The sequence below is a fragment of the Alosa sapidissima genome, chromosome 21 (assembly GCF_018492685.1).
Source record: "Alosa sapidissima isolate fAloSap1 chromosome 21, fAloSap1.pri, whole genome shotgun sequence".
NCBI lineage: Eukaryota > Metazoa > Chordata > Actinopteri > Clupeiformes > Clupeidae > Alosa > Alosa sapidissima.
Window position 1 is genome coordinate 31,312,250 of NC_055977.1, and position 25,801 is coordinate 31,338,050.

Genomic DNA, 25,801 nt, shown 5'->3' on the forward strand with positions numbered 1-25,801 from the left:
GTTCGCGAGTAATTCAAACTAGAGTAATGGGTGAGCAGGTGAACGCAAAGAAGTAGACTGTAAACATGATGCAATTTGATTTAATTTCATGATTTTTTTTAAATTTTCATACTTGATCGTACAGACAAGTGATAACATAGAAACAATGAACTCTAAAGTATAAAATGTTGGTTTGGCCCTTCATTGATTCACTCATCTGCCAAACTTGTTTTTAAGATATGTTCATAGCAAAAATGGATGCAAGCAATTAATTTAGATTAATTAATCACAGAGTATGTAATTACTTAGAGGATTTTTTTTTAATGGATTGACAGCCCTACTTTTTTTCACAGCAGATGCCTTGAATGTGTTGATGTCATATTTGTAACTCTCAATCTGTCAGTTTTATTTCGACAAAATCCACCAGAAGTCATCATTTAAGGAGCAGGTGTTGTAGGCTCCTACGACTAAAGGCGCTGACACACAAACCCGATTATCGGCCGTCGGGCGTCGTCAGACAGTCTGTTCGGTGTGTCCCGTGACGTCTTCAGTCAGGAGCCGTCAGCGTTCATTTTGGGCGATTTGACTTGTCGAATCGGCCAGTGGCAGGCGGTCTCAATGACCAATCTGTTTGGTGGAGTGCTAGCCCTTGACTAAACATTATCTCGCATTATTATGACCATTTGACCTACAACCCCAAAACAGAAAAAGTTGGGACGTTGTGTAAAATGTGAATAAAAACAGAATGTAATAATCTGCAAATCTCTTAAACTCATATTTGGTTGCAAAAACGACACACACAGACAACATATCAAATACTGAAACTGACAAATTTGACTATTTCATGGAAAACATATGTTAATTTTGAATTTGATACCAGCTACATCCCAAAAGTTGGGATGGGGTAACAAAATGCTGGAAAAGTTGTGTAATGATAAAGAAAACAAAAGGAATAATGTTTCACAACTAATTAGGGTAACTGGCAACACGATTGGGTATAAAAAAGAGCATCCCAGAGAGGCAGGGTCTCTTAGAAGTAAAGATGTAGGGGTATTCATCCCTCTGTGTAAACCTGTGTGCACAAATGATGAAACAATGTCATCTTAATGCTTCTTCACATGAAATTGTGACATGGGAGTTAATCATCTACAGGACATAATATTATTAAAACATTCAGAGAATCCAGAGAAATCTTTGCAAACAAGGGAAAGAGCTGAAAAACAAATTGGATGTCTTAGTCCATGGGCCAGACCAGATACCGGTACCATCTGGGTGGGCAAATTCTAGTTGTGATTTTTTTATACCTACACATCCCTAGTTTATGTTTTGATATGATAACCACTAAAAAGCTACCAATCTCAGAGGTCTATCACCTAATGAAGTAAACCACCCCCCCAAAAAAAATCGCATTTTAGACACCTGGTGCATGTCCTGGTTGAAGCCATGGTTAAAACAATATTGAATTTTATCATTTTAAAGATTATATCCTGAGCCTTCATTCAAAAACATTGATGAGGTCCTCTGATCAACACAGAGGACACTGGAGCTCTTTGAACTAACAAAAACACAAAATTTTTCACAATTTCCGCCTAAACTTTACACCTTCTTTATGCCCTGTGTACGGTGTTCATTTTAGGACATCCTCAGACTCAGGTGTCAGACTCAGAAAAACATCGGTCATCTTCAGACAAAACTGCATCAGCGTCAGAAAAACCTCTGTCATCTTCAGACAAAACTGCCTCAGCGTCAGAAAAACCAGACTCAGGTGTCAGACTCAGAAAAACATCTGTCATTTTCAGGCAAAACTGCCTCAGCTTCAGAAAAACTTCTGTCATCTTCAGACAAAACTGCCTCAGCGTAAGAAAAACCTCTGTCATCCTCAGATAAAACTGCTTCAAACCAAACTGCCTCAGAAAAACATCTCTAAGGAGTCAGGTCTCAGAAAAAACGCTGTCAGAAAAAGTGGAGTCAGGTCTCAGAAAAAACGCTGTCAGAAAAAGTGGAGTCAGGTCTCAGAAAATCAGGTCTCAGAAAAGTATTAAGTATTAAATAAAGACAAATGTGCTATGCCATGATGTAATACCATATAATACCATTATAAAACGTTAGCAGTTGTCATTGTCATTGCACAACAATAATAGACAGACATAAAGATAGACAGGTACTTGAAATGTAATCCCCAGGGGAAAATAACTGCAGCGTTGTTGAATTCATTTGATATGAGATGTTATCTTAACTTTAGAGAAATGTGCCTTGTTGTTGGTACCTGCTATTTCATGTATTATCATAATGGTATTATATGGTATTACATCATGACATAGCACATTTATCTTTATGGGGGTTTGGGAATAATGATGTGATGATAATGATGCAGGTTTCTTACTGGTAGGTAGTGTACAACTGGGAAACGGTTAGCAAAAGTAAGAAATAATGGTCCAGGTGTCTTTCTGGACTTTCGTGGTGGAAAAATGTTTAACCCACTTTTCCCTAGCTCATTGAATGTACCGTAATCCTACGAAAAACAAATTATTTTGCTGTATGTAGTACGTAGCTTACTCCGGAATGTGCCTTACAGCAGCTGCTAATGTTACTAGCGAAGTGAGGTTAGCTAAGTTACATCCATGGATTTCCTACAATGTGTATACCATTGGATCACTTTCTACCTTTACCATTGGATCACTTTCTACCTAATTTCTACATCTAACCAAGCACCAAATATAACATGCCAGTGAACAGGCTTGGAATTTCACCATTCTGGGGGCAAGGCCACTTGGCCTTCAGTTGGGCATATTTGGTGGGGGGCACAAAGGCCACATGGGCACCAAGGCCAAAGTTAACTATACAGTAGTAGGCTATAAAAATGATCAAAGTTGTATTTAGCCTATTCACTGCAGTAGACCTGCATCATTGTATGAAACATAACAAAAACATGAAACATGACATATTACATATAACTGTAAATCATCTGATCATCTAATAAAAACAGATATCTAGGCTATATATAACATTTATTTTATATTTGGCCTGCTATGAAATCATGTGTTGAACAATTTAAATTTAAGCACAGCTCATCTTTAAGAAACTCAAATAGCCTAGATGCATGCTTAGCATTTTGTGATCAGGCTACTTTCATAAACTCTTAGTCAGCTGTCCTCTGATTTACCAATATCTAGGCGATATTTGTAACATTTATTTTGTATTTGGCCCGTTATGAAATCGTGTGGAACAATTTAAACACATTGTAAAACTTAAAGCCCAAATTTGGAGACATCAATGCATGTCGAAATTTACTGCAAATTCAAAACTGGATTACTCTGGAACGGCTAACTGTACAGGGGACTGCTTTACACCTTTATGTTCGGTAAGGTCTGCTGTTTATTCTGATATGTGGTTTGTCATGTGTTAAAAGAAGGGTTCGTAAAGTATTCCACCGAGATGAATGGGTAGGGAGATCATGGACGCAAAACCTTCAGTAGAATGTATGATTAAATTTAATTATATTATTTACTTTTCTCGCGAACCGTTCAACACAGCAATTATCGGCTAACATCGTTTAAAAGCTGAGAAAAAGCTCTTTCATGTGACATCACTTGTGATGTCTGTGTGATGAATAGGCTACTTTGGGACTCTGTTTTTTCTGACAGTGTTTTTTCTGAGACCTGACTCCACTTTTTCTGACAGCGTTTTTTCTGAGACCTGATTTTCTGAGACCTGACTCCACTTTTTCTGACAGCGTTTTTTCTGAGACCTGACTCCACTTTTTCTGAGGCAGTTTGGTTTGAAGCAGTTTTATCTGAGGATGACAGAGGTTTTTCTTATGCTGAGGCAGTTTTGTCTGAAGATGACAGATGTTTTTCTGAGTCTGACACCTGAGTCTGAGGATGTCCTAAAATGAACACCGTACCTGTGGCATCAGAGAACATTACAGACACAAAAGACAGAACCTGAAATACTCTCAGGACTCCAAGGATTCAGGAAATGTATGCTTTACCCATACTACTTCATTGTTGGATGTGATTTTAGGGCTAAACCAAGAAGGATGATTTTGGCCAAAATTCCGCACATGGAACTTCATTGGTTTGTTAGGTAGATGTGTAATTGTGTTTCTATTGTCATGCCAAGTGTAAATGTAACATTTTGACCACAGCTATATCAGGTAACCTATGTAAGGTAGTTAAGTGTATAAGTTGGTAAGTAAGGTCAGAAGTTTATAACAATGTGGTTTCCACAGGTAGGCTTTAAGGTAATACGTGTATAACCATGTTGTTTCCACAGCAAAGTTACATAAGATACGTAAGGTAGGTAAGTGTATGACTATTTTTGTTTCCATGGGTGTAAAAGGGGAGTATGCCAAGTAAAGGTAGTCAAAAAGAGTTTGATGTAATTGGATTTTAATGAACTAACTGAATTTAATTCAGCAGTTAATTCAGTCAGCACCAGAACATCTGTGTCATCAGCTGTTATGATCACAGCCTTGTAGCCAGACTCTGCTGCATGGAGAGCATGCAACAGTATACGGGTGTCAGCTTCTTCCTGAGAGGATTTGAGCTGTTTCTCTTCCTCCCACTCATTCTTGTTAATTTTGAAGCACCCCTCCTCACAGGTAACATATAAGGTCTTGTCTTTTAGTTTCTGTCTGTGCTTGGGTGCTTTCCATTCCTCAACTAAGAACTTGATAAGACTGGCTTTGCTGGTAGCACTGCAAAGTAGTTTTCTCCACTGCTGGATCTTGTGTCCAGAAACAATATTCCTAAACTGGATGCCCCCCTGAAGTCTGCACCCCCGTTTACCCTTTCTGCATCTTTGATTGACATTTCCTTGTAAACATCAAAGACCACATCAATGCGCTCACTCTTAGCACCTTCATGTAAGACCTTAGCCAGCGTTGATTCTGCCAGCTGTGCAAATGTTTTATCATTCCCTTTCATCTTTTGCACCAAGCTCATCCCATCGATGATGGCTGTTGATGGCTCTGTAATGACTTCTGCTGGGGTAACACTCTTCTCCAACTCTCTGGCGAGAGCTGCCTTGTTAGTTTTGCGGAACGATCCATCCCCATTAGCTAGGGACCATGGCAGTGGTCCCAGGGGATTAGCCAACACATCGCTCAGGTGTAGCTCTCGGCTCTGGGCCACCAGAACCATGTGGCCAAAGATTCCCATCTGCCATAAGAACTACTTTATTGGCTTGACCTTTGCTGAGTGTTTTTCGCCAAATCTCTGAGAATGTTTTTAACTTCTTTTTTGTCATCTTGTCATGGAACTGTGTGATTGGTGGTTTTGTCTCCAGACGCTCATGTTTGAAGACTTGATATGCATCCTCTCCTATTTTTTGGGCCTCAAGCAGGTCTTTGGCCACATCTGGTGGAGCAAGTGTGGCACTTGACAAGCTCACAAACTCATTTTGGTCTGGACTCAGTGGATTCACCCAGCAGTTTTCCAGGATATCAACAATGGACTGTACATCAGCGTAATCTCTCTTGATCCGGGGCAGTTGTAGGTCTGGGTGACTGAGCAGAGAATTGCCTCGACCCACCATCTCCCTCAGTTGCCTCAGGTAGGTACTGCGGTACTCTGATGTTAATTAGTACTTTGACACAGCTCCAGGCTTGAGGCTGAAGCCTTTGGTTCCTCCAGGTGTTTGTGTGTCCTTGTTTACGGTCTCTTCGATAGTTTGATCTTCAGGAATTCGCCCAAAAGGATTTTGGCTGCCAATTTGTACAGAGAAGCTTTCCTGCAGGAAGTGGGCATGCACTTCAGGGTGTTCCACAGGCAGTTGTGTCATCTTGGCATAATAGTAGGATAAGTAGCGAGCATAGTTAAGCTTGTCATAAGCAAAACACCAAGGGATCATCTCTCTGATGCATGCAAGATGCAACATCCAATTACCTTCTCTGGAGGCTCAAATCAGGCCTAACATGATCTCTGTCATATCAAGGTATGACATCCAGAAAGCTGAAAGACCATTTTGGATCCGGAGGGAGCCCAAGTAGACTTGGAACAGTTCCATGATGCAGCTGATTGAAACATCTTCCATAAGCTCTTTGAGTGTTGCCTGACGGCTGTCAATGCTCCTTAAGGCTTGTTCAAGATGGCAATACTCTGTTGGATGTTGGCCTTTAAGCCACAGAGTGAAGCCTTTTCAGGCAAGCTGCATCAGTGCCTCAAACAAGCTTGTGCAGCCTGACAGCTCTGTTGTACTTTCTGCCTTCCATAACACCAGCTACCGACCCCTCAGCAATGACACCAGATTCCACACAGAGGTTTCGCAACCCTGCATCTTGGAAACGTTTCCCCAGAATGGAAAGAAGATTGCAAATGGTGTGGAACATACCCATCCTAATGACAATGGTGTTGAACTTGTCATGTTTCCATGCAATTTCTAATGCTTTAGCATAGAGTGCTTGGTCGAACACACAGACAATTGTCTTTAACTGCAGGGACTCCATGATGCTTACTGACTGGTTAAATATTTCGTAGACAGTAGACAACTCTGTAGCAGGAGCATTTATTGTATAGTATAGTATAGTATAGTATAGTATAGTATATATACTTTTTTGATCCCGTGAGGGAAATTTGGTCTCTGCATTTAACCCAATCGGTGAATTAGTGAAACACAGTTTTACTTTTACTTGAGTACATTTTCAGATTGGTATTTTAACTTGTACTTGAGTAATATTTCATCAAGGTATTGGTACTTTTACTTGAGTACAATATTTTCGTACTTTTTCCACCTCTGCCTGGTAGTTCAAAGTACATTTCATTAGCTGTTGATTTTTTTTAAATAAAAAAGTATTTGCTGCATAAAGGTTTGACTTAATGCTTATTAAAGAGACTATTTAGTGCTATTCACAATGCCAGATCCAGCGTAAAAGTTTACATTGATTACAAAATAACGAATAATGTTCATGGTGGGACGGTTGAAACACCGGCAAGGCAGTAACTCAAAATAAGTTAAGCAAATCCACAAAATCTCATGCCTGTTTCAACCATCCCTGCCTGGGGGGCAAATGAAACAATTTCACATTTTCCACTTTCACAAAAAAAAAATTCCAAAGGATTTTGTTCAGGGCTTAAAATGTGACTACATGTAACAGGAGACAGATGTAGGCTTTCAGTCTCTTACAATCTCTTTATAAATTAAAGCTCCTGTTCTCCCCTACTTTTAAGCCGTAGGCATGTTGGGAATAAGGGGACAGTTATATTGTGTACATTAATCTGAAAAAAAGTGCAATAATTTATGTTATTGCTATTTTTTATTATTGTATAACTTCTGTTTTGCTGCCACTGTCATTTCCCTTATGAAGAATAACTAATCACATAGTAACAGCTAAACAATGTCCAAACTACAAAATTACAGTCTCAAAATAATCACATCTGCAGGATAACAACAGTTTACAGGACATGGCCTATATGACTTCTCGTGTATTTCTCACAACAGTGTACAGGGCATGGACTATATGCCTTCTCTGTGTGTTTCTCCTGTGAGAGTTAGAAGTATGAATTAAGAGCTATATCTATTAGTTAGCAGTTGATGCTTATATGCTAAACTATTTAAAAGAACATAAGTTAAACATGTAAGTTGGCCACAGTCTCATGACACACCATAATATCACAACAAAAGTTTCCACTGTGTCCTTGGGGTGGTGTGGGAATATTTTTAAGATTATAAAATGAGACATAGACAGATACATATCTGAAACAGGGAAGAGGTGGAGGTCACAACAAAATATGACAGTTGAAATAAGTTGATACAAAATGGAAAATTGATACATTAGGGGAGGAAGAAGTTCCATTTGCGGAATTTTGGCCAAAAGCATCATTCTTAGTTTAGCCCTGAAATCACATCTAACAATGAAGTAGTATGGGTAAAGCATACATTTCCTGAATCCTTGGAGTTACTTGGCATACTCCCCTTTTACACCCATGGAAACAAAAATAGTCATACACTTACCTACCTTACTTACCTTATGTAACTTTGGTGTGGAAACAACATGGTTATACACATATTACCTATTTAAAGCCTACCTGTGGAAACCACATTGTTATAAACTTCTGACCTTACTTACCAACTTATACACTTAACTACCTTACATAGGTTACCTGATATAGCTGTGGTCAAAATGTTACATTTACACTTGGCATGACCATAGAAACACAATTACACATCTACCTAACAAACCAATGAAGTTCCATGTGCGGAATTTTGGCCAAAATCATCCTTCTTGGTTTAGCCCTACAATCACATCCAACAATGAAGTAGTATGGGTAAAGCATACATTTCCTGAATCCTTGGAGTCCTGAGAGTATTTCAGGTTCTGTCTTTTGTGTATCTAAATGTTCTCTGATGCCACAGGGCATAAAGAAGGTGTAAAGTTTAGGCAGAAATTGTGAAAAATGTTGTGTTTTTGTTAGTGTACTCCAGTGTCCTCTGTGTTGATTAGAGGACCTCACCAATGTGTTTGAATGAAAGCTCAGGATATAAATCTTTAAAATGATACCAATTCAATATTATACAACACTGACAAGTGTCTTAACCATGGCTTCAACCAGAACATGCACCAGGTGTCTAAAAAGCGATTTTTTTTGGGGGGGTGGTTTACTTCATTAGGTGATAACCACTAAAAAGCTACCAATCTCAGAGGTCTATCATATCAAAACATAAACTAGGGATGTGTAGGTATAAAAAAAAAAAAATCACAACTAGAATTTGCCCACCCAGATGGTACCGGTATGCTATATTTTGGGTCCAAGGACTATCTGTGATCTTTTGGACCTCAGATGACAACAACCATCAACACCAGACCTGTTTCCAGACCGGTCATTGTATGGGCTCAGGAAAACCTCTGATAACCATTGTCTATGTGCCCAGTTTGATACTCAGTTCAAAAACTACAGCCAAAATTGTAACAGCTAAAATTGTATAGAGACATGATACAGAAAATGCCACCCTCTTATTTGGGCCTGAGCTTGTTTAGAATGGACTGAGGTAACATGGAAAAAGGTCCTGTGGTTAGACCAATCAAAGTTTTCCATTCATTTTGGAAATCATTGACTCACCTGGGCTAAAGTGGAGAGGGCCTATCCAAGTATTCAACCTATCCAACTTGTTTTAGCGCTCAGTTTGAAACCAAACCTCTATGACTGTGTGGAAGAGCATTAGTGCCTACAGCATTAGCATCTTGCACATTTGGCAAAGCACAATCAATCCTGAATAATGTATACAGGTTTTGAGCCACATATACTACCATCCAGGTAATGTCTTTTCCAGGGACGACCTTGAATATTTCAGGAAAACAATGCCAAAATGAATTCTGAACATATTTAAATAGTATTTCTCCATAGAGGAAGAGTCCAGGTGCTAAGATGGCCTGAAAATAATGGAATGAAAAACGTGACTAAGAATACCCCATACTGTTGAGCAACTCAAATCCTATATCGGGGAGTAATGGGACAACATTTCATTCTCAAAACTGTAACAAATGGTCTCCTCAGTTCCTAAACATTTACAGAATTGTGTTAAATGAAGAAGTGAAGCAGTACAGTGGTAAACATACTCCTGTCCCAACTTTTTTTGAAACATGTTGCTGGCATCAAATTCAAAATTAACATATACTTTCCATGAAATAGTCCAAAGTTTCATTTTCAACATTTGATATGTTGTCTTTGTCCTTTCTGCTGCTAAATATGGGTTTATGAGACTTGTATATTGTGACATTCAGTTTTTATTTGCAGTTTACACAACGTCCCAACTTTTTCTGTGTTGGGGTTGTACATTCAGCGATGTAAGATATGAACCGGTTTTCTACAAGCCACGTCTTTCCAACATTGAAATTGTATTCTCAAACTAAATAAAGAGAAAAATAACTTTGTGCAAGAGCTTTGCTGAGACAGATCACAAACAATCACCTGTTCTCAAAGGCTCTAGACTCAAAGGCTCTAGACCCCTTAGCTGCTAGCTAGCTAGCGAACATCACTAGCCGTTCCCATTTACTTTCCGTTTAGCTAGCTAGATTGGTTAACGGGCAAAAAAAATGTATTTATTCCGTGTCCGAAAGTTTCATCACACACAAGCGATGACAATAAAATAGTACACAATATATTTATATTTTCTTATTGCTTAAAGCAACACCAAAGAGTTTTTTGTACCTTAAAATAATGTTTTGTACCTTAAAATAATAATTCGTTTCAGTGGTTCATCAACTTGTAACAGGGTGAACGGCACTTCTGCATTCGCTTCACAGCCCTCTATCGGCTATAACCGCACTATGTAAGTTTGCCAGATCGGGTAGCGGATCTGTAGTTCGATGGAATGAGACATAAGAAACTACAAATTTGACTTGCATCTGATGTCGCAATACATCGTACTTTCATAAATCGTGCAACATATTCTACCTTGTCTGTGGACATCGTTATTTGCAAAGCCAGTGCTGGATACACAAATAGCGTGCGTGCGACAGAGGGAAAGTTCTTTGGTGTTGCTTTAATCAGAGAAGTCCAAAACTAGTGGCATTTCGTTCCATTGGCGAATCCTTTTATGATTAATCTTGGTAACTCTTGGTATTTCGCACACACGCAGAACGTAGCATGTGCTGTTATGGAGATGCATTACGTGTTGCGCACGCGCAGAACGTACCCCCAAGTCGGCATCACTTCGGTGTTTTCCAAGGCACTTTTTTGACTGACTCGGGGAAACGTGAGCCGACTGACCAGCCGACTGCCTTTTCTGCCGACGGTCGGCCGTCTGGTTGGTGTGTCAGAGCCTTAACAGCACCACTGCTGGAAAAAAGTCTAGGGGAAACACTGGTCTTATTTGTATTGGTCTTATTTGTATAGACATTTGTTTTTTGTCCTGTTCATTCTTTTATTTATGTAAAGCACTTTAATTAACTTTGCTTTCGAAAAACACTATAAATGAAGATTATTATTACTATTATTATCATTATTACTGCATGGCTAAAACATTTCTATTTTTGATTATTTGGCCAAGAGGAAGGTATTAAAGAATCGTAGAATGAGATGGCTCTTTAGAAAGGACTTTTCAAAGCTACAGCACAGCCTTCAATCATATGCAAAGCAGGCTCCCTAAATTGGCACTCAGTCATCAAAACTTTTTTACTACTGTAATGAAAGCTACGTGTGGTAAATACAATATTCCTGTCCAGACTGATTGCAGTCTGGCAATAACCCTGTACTGCAGGGTTGTGCAAAATTCTGAATTGAATTGAGAATGACAATAATACAATTGGAATTTAAATTAAAGGAAGTAGAATTCAATTAAATTCTAAGAAATTAATTTACATAATTTAAGTGTAGTGTTTAACAATGAAGCTTTACAGTATACGTTAGCTATAATTGCATTGCATATATTCGATAAATAATATAATTTTGAATAAATGTGTACACATTACCTTCTATTAACAGGAAATGTTTTCCCCAAGCAATGAATGTTAAAAGCTCTAATAATAAGTCAAAATTCTGAATTTTGCACAAGCCTGCTGTACTGATAGGATTCTTTATATTAAGACAGCTTAATACTCACCAGCCTGGTGTTAACCACCGGAAAAAGAAGGGCCAGCAGGGCTCCATTTAGCATGTGGACCTGTAGTCTACATAGAGAGTAGAATCCAAACGAGATCTTGCATCAATCCCAATGTCATGTCCACCAAGACGCAAAAATACACACACGCTCTTCTAACTTTCGGCTGCAGCCAGTAAAAAATAAAAATCAACCGACCGAAATCGAAGCCCGTCTTGCTACTCTGGTGTGGAAGTATTTTGTCGTTCATTCATGTCAATTAATACCAACTTACTCAACTTAACAAGTGAAAAGATTATCTAATTACAATCCAAATTACTTTAGGCTAAGGTATAAAATGCACATTGATAAGTGCGTATAGCAGCATATTCCATGAACACTAACCTTGGGTCTCTTAGGAGTGTGCTGAAACAATCAAATTATCATTCTGTGTTGTTTCATTTCACTATGTTCATGTCGTCTATGTTTAATGTTTGTTCTGTTTACAACGGTTTCAAAATAAAAAGCGGTTTCAAAATAAAAGCCCCCAAAACAGAATAGGAAAAAAGCCAAAAAAGAGCAAACGACATAAGGAATGCCATAATAGTAATATTAAAGAAAGATCGAAAATCTAATTGAATCGTGACTTCAAAAATCGAAAATTAAATCAAAGATTTGGAGAATCGTGACACCCCTACTACCTACCTAAGGAAACATTATACCATAGTCAACCAAACATTGCTGAAGAAAAGATGACAATTGTAAACATTAATTAGTGATTTACTCGGATTAGTAGTATTCAATTGCTTAAAGTTTTTTTCTATTCCTCAACAAAAGAACATTATGATACTGACCTGAAAATGATCATAGCCGTTTTACAAGGTGGACAGGCTAGGAGGAAGATCTGGAAAAAAGATCAGGGAGAGTTATAAATACAAGAGAGACAAATAAATACAAATACAACTAGATGTACTGCAAAGCGGTACAAAATATGACCGCTGCTCAGTGCTGCATTATCTCCACAAAAAAAATAACGCTCGTCAATTTGTCTCCTACTCCATCCCCAACTTTTACATGTAAATGAGAGTGAGCATAGGGCGTGTTTGTTTTTGTGTATGTGTGCTTCTCTGTGGGTGTATGTGTGGGGGGGTATTGGGGTGTACGTGTGTGTGTTTGTGTGTCCGCATGTGCCTGCGTGCCTATGAGTGTGTGCGTGCCTGTGTGTGTGAATGTGTGTGCGTATGCGTGCATGTGTACTGTGTGCGTGTGAGTGAGTGAGTGAGAGCTGATATGGCCCCCCATGAACGGAATTCCACAATATTTGGCATGCATTCAGAGGGTGTCATAATGATCTTCAAATTGCATGCAGTTTTGAAGCTGTCAGCCAAAGATACCTGTGATTACAAGCAGGGTTCTAAATGAACACCCGCCAACCCGCCTAATAATTACTTGTTATTTCATTATTTGTTTATGAATGTGATACAAGCAAACAAATAACGCTTTGTTTTTCAGGCTTTTGATTTCATGGTCAGATCAAAAGTATAGAGAGAGGGGAAAAAAGTCCGCAACACCAGTATATGCTCCCAAGTTATAGTTTATTTACCGTGACGTTTCGGGCCCACTCAAGCCCTTCATCAGATCAAAAGTATAACATTTAAAGAACGGCCTCAGGGCCAAAACCGATTTTGATATATTTTTATTCCGATTTCTGTGACCTGGAAGTCAATCCGAAGTCACTTTCAGTCAGTGTTGCCAATTTAGTGACTTTGTTGCTAGATTTAGTGACTAATTTTGGCCATCCCTAGAGACAGAAAATATTGTCTAACAACTAGCAAGAAATTGGGCAACTTGCGCAACGATGGCAAAGTCGGTTTCGCTGTTGACTCGTCAGAAAATCATCTCCCTTCTCATGCCTGTTTCGTTTATGAACATCGCGATCGCCCAAAGCGTTGCCCTATGATTATAGAAGTAATGACTGGCCTATGTACTGTAGTATCAGAAGTCTCTTGCCACATGCACTTACCTGGGTCACTTGCCATAAAAAGACTTATAGTGACCTTAAAGGGGTGGTTCAGCATTTTGGACATAGGACCTCATTTCCAAGTTAGCAAGTGTGATAACTATCAGTGGAGACCGTTTTCAACACGTTTCCTCCCGTCCTTCTAGTTGCAGAGTTCGCAGGTGCTAAGCTAGTGCAAGTCATCAGTATGTGCCTGCCACTAAAAACAGTCTTACCCACTCCACAGGAGTGTATGCATGTGTGCGTGTGTGAGTGTATGCGTGCGTGAGTGTATGCATGTGTGTGTGTGTGTGTGCGTGTATGCGTGCGTGTGAGTGTATGCATGTGCGTGCGTGTGTGTGTCATACAATTCTATATATTATTTTTACGTGGAGAAGGTTGGCCTCAGACAATGGAAACAGATAGAGTGTGTGTGCGCGTGTGAGTATGCGTGCGTGTGTGTGAGTGTATGCATGTGCGTGTGTGTGTGTGTGCGTGTGTGTATGCATGTGCGTGTGCGTGAGTGTATGCATGTGCGTGCGTGAGTGTATGCATGTGCGTGCGTGTGTGTATGCGCGCGCGTGTGTGTGTGCGTGCATATGTGTGTGTGGGTCATACAATTCTATATATTATTTTTACTTGGAGAAGGTTGGCCTCAGACAATGGAAACAGATACAGTGTGTGTGCGTGTGTGTGAGTGTATGCATGTGCGTGTGTGTGTGTGAGTGTGTGTGAGTGTGTGCGTGCGTGCGAGTATGCGTGCGTGTGTGTGAGTGTATGCATGTGCGTGTGTGTGTATGCATGTGCGTGAGTGTATGCATGTGCGTGAGTGTATGCATGTGCGTGCGTGAGTGTATGTGCGTGCGTGTATGCGCGTGTGTGTGTGTGCGTGCGCGTGCATATGCGTGTGTGTCATACAATTCTATATATTATTTTTACGTGGAGAAGGTTGGCCTCAGACAATGGAAACAGATACAGTGTGTGTGCGTGTGTGAGTGTATGCATGTGCGTGTGTGTGTGAGTGTATGCGTGCGTGCGAGTATGCGTGCGTGTGTGTGAGTGTATGCATGTGCGTGTGTGTGTATGCATGTGCGTGTGTGTATGCGTGTGTGTGCGTGAGTGTATGCATGTGCGTGCGTGAGTGTATGCATGTGCGTGCGTGTGTGTATGCGCGTGTGTGTGTGTGCGTGCGCGTGCATATGCGTGTGTGAGTGTATGCATGTGCGTGCGTGTGTGTATGCGCGTGTGTGTGTGTGCGCGTGCATATGCGTGTGTGTCATACAATTCTATATATTATTTTTACGTGGAGAAGGTTGGCCTCAGACAATGGAAACAGATACAGTGTGTGTGCGTGTGTGAGTGTATGCATGTGCGTGTGTGTGTGAGTGTATGCGTGCGTGTGTGTGAGTGTATGCATGTGCGTGCGTGTGTGTGAGTGTATGCATGTGCGTGCGTGTGTGTGTGTGTGTATGCATGTGCGTGCGTGTGTGTATGCATGTGTGTGTGTGTGTGTGTCATACAATTCTATATATTATTTTTACGTGGAGAAGGTTGGCCTCAGACAATGGAAACAGATACAGTGTGTGTGTGTGTGAGTGAAACCAGAAATACTAGATGAAGTCCACTGTAGGTGCAAGAAAGACTACAGCACAAAGAGATGCACATGCAAAATACATGGACTCCCTTGCACTGCCATTTGCAGAGAATGTCATGGTACTAGCTGCACAAACTCGCAGTTGCCTGATTTATAGATGAATATGACCCAGAGCGGAAGAACTAAGCAAAGAACAAACTAGGAACTGATATAGGGAGCAATAGAGAAGGGGTCGAGGATCCACACTGGATTTAAAAAAAAAACAAACATAAAAAAAACTTTACAAATAAAAATGTAATAAATTTTTTTTTTAAAAAAACACACAAAAAAACCCTCCCCTATTGTTGCTACCTTGTCGTGGTGGGGAGGCGTGTATGCCTCTGTGACCCTGAAGACTATACCGGCGGGGGTTATACCCCTGGCAGGTACTACCAGACCAGGCAGTTTTCAGGTTAGAGGCCAGTCTAAAAGCAGCATTGCCATAACCCATTGGCAGTAGGATGATTGGATGAAGATAGGGCCAATGTATTGGTCATACATATGAATGGTGTTTCTGCCGATGCAAATTGTGGAGCTCATGCATATTCAAATTCATGCAGCTGAATAGCTGTGCATATTCAAAAGAAACTTGTACAAAAAAAAGTTCATCTTCATGTATACTTTTACTTTACAATACTTTTTATTGTTTTTAAATCATTGAATGGCTTAGCCCCATCATACATCTCTGATATGTTAACTGCATATACTCCAGCCAGATGCCTACGGTCCTCAAGCAAAGGTCTCCTCTTAATCCCGAGAATAAATACTAGTTCCGCTCATGGTGCTTTTAGTCACTATGCCCCTACACTCTGGAACTTCCTACCTTCTGAACTGAGATCTTCTCAATCAGTGAATTCTTTTAAAAACAGACTGAAAACATATTTATTTGCCTCAGCTTTTGGTTAAAATGTAAGGTCTTTCCAAGTTGGTGTGGCGACTCATTTTTATTATTTTTATCAGAAACTTTTATTTCTATTACCATTTTAACTTTTTATTTTTATTTTATTTTACCATCAATGTGTTTTAAATGTCTATTTGATAATGTTTTTCTAAAAGCGCATTGAGTCTGTGTATGCCATTTGAAATGTGCTATATAAATAAACTTGAATTGAATTGAATTATGTCAAGTTTTATTGTGGTAGGAGTAAAGGAAAAAATTAAGCCTATTCGATTCGTGTATAGCTCATTTGCATATTAAAATTCACTTTTCATGGATATGTTCATTGTGTAAAGTTTCATTTTTATAGGAGTAAAGGAAAAAAATAGCCCTATTGGGGTGCATTGTTGCCTGGCCTTATTGGCACACATCTCGAATTGATGAGAATTTAACATATTTCCTCAACTAGGATTTCTTAGGACTTTTAGTATGTTGTTCTGGACACCTAATAGAAATGATCTATGCTGAAAAAAATATTTTACAATTAGTCTATTGTAAAACGCTACTTTGCCTTGACTACATTTTGAGAAGGAGGTGTTGTGTATATCCTTAACATCTGCTGTACTGCTGCTTTGTCATTGTCAATGGCATCATATGACTGAACCTTGTCTGAGCAATTATTGTACCTCCAATTATTGTACCTCCAATTGTCATGCTCGTATCCCTTCAAATTGTTCCTTTATATAAAAAAATACAGCATGCCATTTTTATGGCTGTAACATAATAATTACTGGTAGCTCAATAGCTTTAAACTTTCTGAGATTTTGATGATGAAACCGATCATTTGAATTGGTATTGTAACTAGCTAGTAAAACTCCAAAATAATCTCCATAAAAGCATCTAATGCACCATATATTCCTAATTATGTATTTTAGATACATATTTTAGATACATCTCTCAGTTTACTTATTGTAGAAACTAAATCCAAATTAATCCATCCATGAGCCGGTTTAGCAGATTTACCTTTCCAGGTGGAATCAATACATATTTCTATTGATGATCACCTTGGTTATTGTTTGGGGTTAGAGCACATTTTTTGGTCTTCATTAAAACATTCAAACAATTGTATCCATGGAACCCCAAATATGTGCCACAAAAACTGCATGAGGAAAAGGCACCTTCACCATTACTTGCTCTGGGGGGTATTCCAAGTATGTGGTTTAGTGACAACCCTGGGTAAGTTAACTCAGAGTAAGTGCTAAACCTCCTACAACAAGAGCCCTATGGCATTGTTTTGTTGGAGAATGAAGCCATACAGCTAATGTAGCCTATGATGGCCTAGACATGTGCGACTTGACAAACAATTAGGCTACTTAAGCAACGTAACTGAGTCACTCACCAAGAGTGTGATAGACGCTACCGTCATTTTGTATGTGTTCATTACCTTTTTGCATGTTCCAGTTCGTAAGAAAAAATCCCTATGCACGATTGAATGGGGTTTCGGGAATCATAAAAAAATGATGCCCCTAACTGCTCGCGAGTCCCCACGTGCATAGCCTATCCACTTAATAAAATCAGCGTGTAGGTTGTCTCCCTTAGGACTTTAGATCTGCTATGTCGCTAAACGCAAGCACCCATCCCAAGCTAGCATCTTTAGGGGAAAGTCTGTAGGAGTCGATTGCATCACGTTGTTGCACTACATCACGTCACGTGACATTTCAAAATTCCAACCTGTTAGTAAGCTAGGGTTTGCTGTTGCATACAACTTCATTTCAATTTCGAAAGAAATACTGGACTATGTTTAAAAAAAAAAAAAAAAAAAAAAAAAAAAAAAAACGGCGACGAAATTGTGAATTTCCAGAGCGTGTTACTCCACACTCGGCAATCGACCCCTAACGATGCCAGCTGCAGCTGCAGCAGCAACATTTCCGGAAAGGTACTGGCTTGATGAAATTCATTCTGGACTCTCTATACGACCACATAAAGACCTCGGGATACTTCGGTTTGGCTTTAGGGACCACGTAAGTGTAATGTTGTTTGGAACTGTAGAAGAGGTATAAAAATAGCGTTTTGTAGCAGCGAAATGACATGCCCTGGTCACTAACAGGCTAACGAGTTTTGACTAAAAACGGTAAAATCAAACTCTCAAAACACATCCGAATGACATGATTTTGATGTCAACTCAACGTATGTACTCCCAATCATCCGTAAATTGATCTAAAGTGCATTTTACTCCGGATAATTCCTTTAAGTATGTCATTAGTAGTTTGTTTTTACATAAGGAAAAATTGTTAAAATTGTAAATCGGGATTGGTGTGAAAGCCTAGCCTTACATGACTATAAAATCAAAAATTAAATTGAATTGAGGACTTTGAGAATCGTGACACCCCTAGTAACGTTATATCTGAACGGTGTGCCAGAATGTGAAAATTCCACACCGGTGCTAATTCGGCTCAGGAAGACCGGTATACCGCCTAGCACTAGTTATACTTGCCTTGAATGAGTAGCTAGTGATATTGACAAGCAGCTGTAATATTATAACATGCTATCCTCAACCAACCTAACAGCATTCTAATGTTAGCTTAGAGATATGGCTTCTTATGCCAGCATACAACTTAATTGAAGAGTTTGGTCTCCAAAATTGACTACGTTGTGATTTACGTTGTGAGCGAGCGTGGTCGCTCATCTTTAGTTTACTTAATCTTGATAATGATTGGTTTTGATTGTTGGTGGTGGCGTTATTGACTTCCTTACAATGTATAATTATTCCCTCGCCTGTAAGGGATCTTGCATGTGCACAGCAAAACTTTGCCATGTTGAATGATACAATCGTAAATGTTTGTGTTTCTTATTGAGTTAAGAGTCCTCTCAACTACTTCTAAGCTGTTCCAGACGTAGGTCCTACGTTTAAACTTAATGCTAAAATGCTATTAGACAAAAAAAAAATAGAAGTCCTAAAGTCATGGCTAAAGGTTCTCCTAAATCCACCAGTTTGGAGCTACTTTTAGCCTTACAAATATTTGTAAATACGAGCCCTGAACTCTCAAGACTCAGTAATAGCCCATCCATCTCAGCCAGGGCACGTCACTCCCCTCTTACATTATGGCTACACACTGCTCTTTGTGCCAGGACTGTGACTATAAACTTCAGGTCTAAATGGCCCTCTTCTGTTTACACGTGTATTTATTACATTATTCATCAAACTATTTAAGATTATAACTTGTAAGGCCTCAACAGTTTGTGTACTACTACTTACTCAACAAGCCTTCAAACACTTCATCTAGCCAACTATTTGCACTTCTTGTTTGATGTAAAACTGCATTTCATTGTGCAAGTGGTTTGCTTGTGCAGTGACAAAGTTGAATCTAATCTAATCAAATCTAGTAGGCCTAGGTGGTCTTTTAAGATAATGTCAATAATATGTCAGATAAAGATTAGATAAGCTCAAGTAAATAGTTCAATTTATGTTCATTAAGTGATAGCTGATTGTATTTTAAGTTTAAAAAACAATAAATAACACATTTTACACAATTTCCATGAATAACCTGACTGTAATAACCGGGCAATATGGTAGCCTACAGCAGTAGGGCTGTCACTTTTGTGAAAAAATCCTGTTCGATTCTTGAGACATAATTGTTCATTGAATCGATTGTAAAATCGATTTTTCATGTCTAAAGACGTTTCAATTTTCACGCCAAATATAGGCCAATCCACGAACAACTAACAGGCATTAGGACAAACGTAAAGGAAGTAAAGTTGAAGACGCACAATGGCGTGAAGTTTCGTGCACAATGACAAACAGGAGTGCAACGTTCTCGAAAAACAATAAGCAGAGTGGACTGCCATAACATCGGTGAAAAACATTACTGCAGGCTTCAACGTGGCTGCGTTTACAATTAGAAATGTCAAACAAATGTTGCCTACGTAGAACTCACAGTTTGCATACCGCTTTGTCCTTCTCCAAACCCCGAAGTGCTTCCATATCGAACTCCAAGTTATTAGGGCCTATCACTCGTATCTCTCATGTCGCACAGGTTGATCGCGTTTTCCTCAATTTTTTGGCAAAACACCAGCAGCACAGCAGCCGATTGAAACATCTGTTTCCGGTGCGTGAAATTGATGGGAATTTTATTTTTAGCTTTCGCAATGATTACTGCACTTCGGAATTCTTTGTTATTTTTCTGCTTGTTTGTGAGTTTTGTTACATCTATCTTTTTCATTTGTTTAATTCGTTTAAAATTAATAGTGTACATATTTGGTTAAAATCGATTCCCTATTTTAGTTTTCGAAACTTGTGTTGGTTGGTCCAATCGATTGTGCAATCGATTTTCGAACGTAAAGTGACAGCCCTATACAGCAGTGGTTCTCAAAGTGTGCTGCGGGGACCGTGGTCCGCAAGCTATCCTAATTGGTCCACGTGCAGACATGGTAAAATATAATAGTTGTTTGCAATGTTGAACCAACTTATATGTAAATCCAAACACAGGGTTCCTACACATTTTCCATTTGGGTCATTCCACGTCAATTGAACCAGGGCCCACACACTTTGGTCTCAAAAAAATCTGAAAAAATTACCAGGTGTACCCGTTATCCAGGAGACACACTGTAAAATTACTCTTATGTAAAACTGGCTGTATCTTGGAAAGTACTGATCTTACATAAGAGTAATTTTACAGTGTGTCTGTGTTTTTTCAGTTTTTTTTTTTGAGACCTAAGTGCGTGGGCCCTGGTTCAATTGACGTGGAATGACCCATTTCAAAATTCCATACTTTTTCCATACTCAAATGTTCAAACTTCTCGGTAGATTTTTCTGACCGTATTCTAGATATTGTCAATGAAGTGTTCTACTAGCATTGTGAAGAGCTGTATAATAATGTTTATTATTAACTTGTTAGCCCTCAGAAAACACTTGCCCATTGTTGGATACTTTTCGATGGGGAAGTGCTGTGTTGGAAGGTGCACTCACATTTGATACAGCATATATGTTGGAGACTAGTGCACTGCTGGCAGAGGCCTCAGAAATCACCGTAAACAGTATTATTTGTTTGCAATAACAGTTTATCAGATAATGCAGTATCCAGATAATGCAGTATCCATGCAGTGTCTTGGTAACTTTTACAAAATCAAAAAAGTCTACCAGTGTTTTAGCCAAAAATAGCAGAGCTAGGTATAGGGCACGTGCATAGAACTGGGGTTTTCGATTTGGTTTTGGTACCAGGGTCCCCTTGTGGGAGAGATTTTTTTCTGAGGACCCCCATTCAATTGTATCTTGATGATGTGGACGGACATCTTAAGCTACACAACAGTAGGACTGGTTCATTATGACCTGATAAATGAATCATATTTAAATTATATGAATCCTCTGACACAAAAAGCAAGGTGCAAAGACAATAGGTGGTTCAATGAGTAGGCCTATTGTATAATATTGTTAAAGTAGGTCTACTGTTTTTTAGCTAGGTGGTCTGTGAGTTTTTTCTATGTAGTGGTCCTTGGCCTGGAAAAGTTTGAGAAACACTGGCCTACAGTTTCAAACTGAGATGTGCATTATGATTTTAGGTCAAAAACAAATAGGCTATGTGTCTTGCTCAAGTGAAATGTATTAGAACGATGAACATCTAGTTGGTTATCTCACCTGCACCATGGTGACAACGTGGCAAGGATTTAGTAGGTATATGACCGTCTTGGTTGCAAACTTAAATCCGACTTCCACTCCAAACGTCATACAAAGTGCTACCAAGAGAAGGTTCTTGCCCAGGCTGTCTTCCTTATTGTTTCGCCCATATTTGATTTCATTGTGTTCTTTAGCAAAGTTAATTTTTTTGAGAGCCAAAACAACCTCTGCAATAGATAAAATAACTATGACCATGCTCTCATTAAAACGTTGTTGACGCGTGATGAAAGCTGCACACTCTGGGCCTCCATTCCCTTCAAATTTAGGGTCCACGCCGCCGTACACCCAATCCAGTAGGCTATAAATATTGTACCGAGACATATTCCTCTTCTCGTATTGGAAAAGGTCAGAACACGACGGAATGAAAGCCAATACGCCAACTTCTTGTCGAAACATGAACTGCTATTTAGTTGTGGCTTCACAACGTGCTGTAACATTTGCTAGTTGTCTGAGATAATCGGAACAAAACAAAAAATGTGCACAGAGTTGAGATCATGCTGACCATCAGCGTAAAATACGCTACATAGCAGAGAGATGCGAAGTGATTGATAAACTAGACACACAATTAAACAGGTAATCGGAAAGGGATCTCCCTCTCCCTAGACGCTACCTCGCCCAGTTATTAGGCTACATAGCAAACTAAGCTAGCGAGTCGACCTAGCTATAATATCGGCAATTGAAAGCGACGTTTGTCATCAAATTGTAATCTACAGATGGTTATAGTTAGGACTTAAAATCAAAATGCGTGAGGCGTTTTAAAAACAGTCATAAAACATAGGGCATGAGTTAACGTTACGTGGCTGGCTAACTCTTAGACCCGGCAGTCCGACATATTTGTTCACTGGCAAGACGGTTATGTTGCACAGGAAGCAGTTGCCGTTGAGGTTTCCTGTACATCTCATCGGTCACAGTTGATTTGAAGTCACAACCCCTTCATGTCTTGTTTATTTGGATTTGGCGATGTAGATTCAGTAGCCTCAGGGCCACGGTTAAAAAAAACTTGCAATGATATTGGCCCCGCCCCCTTTAAATTTAACTCTTTCATTGGTAGAATATGTCACTGCCTGAACAGAGTCCAAGAATGGGCCCTTCAATGGGGGTTTAGGTTCTCAATAGATAAAACAAAGACTTTATTCTTCTCTAGGAAGAAAATAAATGAAGATGTTAAAATCAAATTATCTGGGGCAGATTTAGAAAGAGTGGAATTCTTCAAATATTTAGGAATGTGGTTTGACAAACGATTAACTTGGACAATGCATATACAAAAAAATATTGAGAAATGCAAGAAAGTGTTGAATGTGATGAGGTGTCTGCGTGGAGTTGAATGGGGAGCAAGTAGACCTGCTTTAAAAGCCATTTATACAGGGCTGATGAGATCTGTATTTGACTATGGGTGTGTAGTGTATGGGTCTGCTGCTAAAACATTACTTAAGAAACTAGATGTAATTCAGAACCAAGGTTTGAAGCTATGCTGTGGGGCAATTAAGACCACGCCAGTGGCAGCAGTCCAGGTAGAGATGGGAGAGATGCCTCTCTATCTTAGAAGAGACCAGCTGTCTCTTGTGTATTGGACAAATCTAAGGGGTCATAGTGAAAAACACATGAGTCAATCAGTCTTATGGCAGTGTCAAGAGAGAGAGAGTTACCTTATTAAAAGTTTTGGTTGGACAATAAAACAAAAGGTAATAAATATGGGAATCAGTGCTCTTGAAATAAGCCCTACAGTGGCATATCCTGTTGTTCCTCCTTGGCTGATGTCAGAGGTTCCAGTAGACTTGGGCTTATTAGAGGAAAAGAAGGATGTTGAAGTGGATCATTACAGGGTCCAGAGTTACATTGCGAGCAAATATAAAGAAGCAGTCATTTTATATACTGATGCATCTAAGCAGACTGATAAGAAAATGGGAGTTGCTTATGTTATCCCTCAATTAAACATTGAATCTGGAAAGAGAATCAATGATGATTTAGCTGTATACACAGCAGAAATTATAGGAATATGGATGGCCTTATTGTGGGTAGAGAGCAATAGACCTAAGCAAGCTGTGATTGCGTCAGACTCTAGCTCAGCTTTAATAAGCCTTAAATGTTGTCACTCTGAGTCTAGACAGGACATAGTATATGAAGTAATGCAATTAGCCAACAATCTGCTTAAGTCTGGTATTAGTACTACATTTATATGGGTACCAGCTCATATAGGTGTAGGAGGTAATGAATTAGCAGATAAATGTGCAAAGAAGGCAGCAGGGAAGTCTGATATAGAGTTGAATATTAAATACAGCAAAGCTGAAGTCAAAAGTATAATCAAAGCTAAAATAAATGAAAAATGGCAATTTGTATGGGATAACGAACAGTCTGGAAGACACCTGCATAGTATTCAAGGAAAGGTGGGGAGGAGCAGGAATACATGCAGAAGCAAGCAAGAAGAAGATGTGGTGTCCAGAATGAGGCTAGGACATACAGGATTAAACAGAACATTAGTTACCATGAAAAAGCATGTTGATGGAATGTGTGAATATTGTAATAGTCAAGAGACCATAGAGCATGTAATTATGTTTTGTCCTGAGTACCATCAAGCCAGACAAAGATTTATCTCACAACTTGGTGAAATCCAGATGACATTAAATTTGAATGATATACTGCAAAGAGAATCAGGTGAAATTTGTTTTTCCTTTTTGTTTTCTTTTTTGAAGGTAACTGGGTTATTTAAAAGAATTTAGGAAAGTGTAGGATGACCATTTGATCCACACTCCAGTCCAGATGGTGGCGGTAATGCACCAAAAAGCTGGTTGCCAACCGCCATATAAAAAAGAAGAAGAAGAAGAAGAAGAATATGTCACTGCCAAATTCGATACTACAGACTAGCTTAGAGAAAATTCCGAAGACTAGAAGCTAGTTAAGAGATTTGAGGTTTCATAAATGATTTAAATTTCTGTTGGCCATTTTGTGGAAATGTACAGATATCATTTGGCTGACGCTTTAACCAATTCGACTTAGCCTCAACCCATGGGTCCAGACCAAAAAAAAATCATGCTAACATATGAGGTGGCAGCCTTGTGGCTGGTAACTTTCTAAAGTTACCATTTTCCACTAGCCATTTTTTGTCCGGTGAAAATAAGAGAAATTATGAGTGCCACTGAATGTGTTTGATCATGTAGGCTATTAACATTGTTGGCATGAACACATCCAACAAAATATACACAGAAAGTGCAAACACCCCTGCCTCTTTCCTTTTCTCGCCCCCAGAAGTCTGTCCCAACCACCGCTGCATTTAGTGTAATTTTAACTTTTTTACCGTTTTTCTCAGTCGCTTTGGTGCTTTTCTCAGATCAGAAGTAAAATTCTCATAACTATTAGTTCAACCTCCATAGCATTTAGTCATTTGTGCACATAGTTGCAATTTCTCCTGAACAAAACTTTTGGACATGTATCAGTTGCTTTCATACAATTCTCTGCTGTTTTATAACATTATCATTTGCTTATGTCATGTCAGTCAAAATGAACTATACTTATGGATGCTGAATAGTCGTTCTCAATAAAACTAATAGTCTTCATTTCATTGCTTGAGTCATTACATACAAAATTGTTGAACTAGTTCTCAAATTCTGTCACAATGCTGTAGAATTGCAAAGAGCACAGTAAAAATGTGAAACATATTATTCAGTGTCACTTACTCCCCTAACTACAGCAATGTGTAACTTTACTGTAGTTTTCAAATGGCTGTACAAGTAGTGTATAGCGCTGTCTTGCGCATGTTCAGGTAGTGTCACTGAGTTCTGACCTTTTTTTGCATTGGAAAAAAAAACAGAGAGAATAAAACTGTCATAATGAAAAATGACAAAGTCATCTGACTATCTTGTTCATAAACGATGGTGTCAAGACTTCTCATTTTGATGACACTGACCGTTTCATTGATATGAATACTTATTTTTGAGGAATGGACTATCCATTTTGAGCAAGTGATGTGCTTTTGCAGGTTATCCACTAGGATTTGCAGTTTGCACTAATTGTTTTGAAAAATGCACTAACTGCTGTGCAAATATTAATAGTGCAACAGACTGAGAAAAACTGTATTTTACTTTACTAGGTAACTCCCTCCTCTTTCAGTCTATGCTCCCTGCTCTAGCT

At 39.1% G+C, this 25,801-nt stretch overlaps 1 protein-coding gene across 3 annotated transcripts in view; it reads right to left on the reverse strand.

The window, feature by feature from the left end:
- LOC121695372 (transmembrane protein 164) overlaps nt 1-22,674 on the reverse strand; it is a 73,787-nt gene extending 51,113 nt beyond the window's left edge. The window contains exons 1-3 of one of the 3 annotated variants that reach the window (XM_042076144.1): nt 21,638-22,671; nt 12,351-12,400; nt 11,521-11,587 (exon numbers count right to left, since the gene is read on the reverse strand). In XM_042076144.1, coding sequence (XP_041932078.1) covers nt 11,521-11,587; nt 12,351-12,400; nt 21,638-22,072 — 552 coding nt within the window. In that variant the 5' untranslated portion in view covers nt 22,073-22,671. Of the gene's footprint in view, nt 1-11,520; nt 11,588-12,350; nt 12,401-21,637 lie in introns of all 3 variants that reach the window. The other 2 variants (XM_042076141.1, XM_042076143.1) reach the window with 2 other exon arrangements.
- Nucleotides 22,675-25,801: the final 3,127 nt, after the last annotated feature.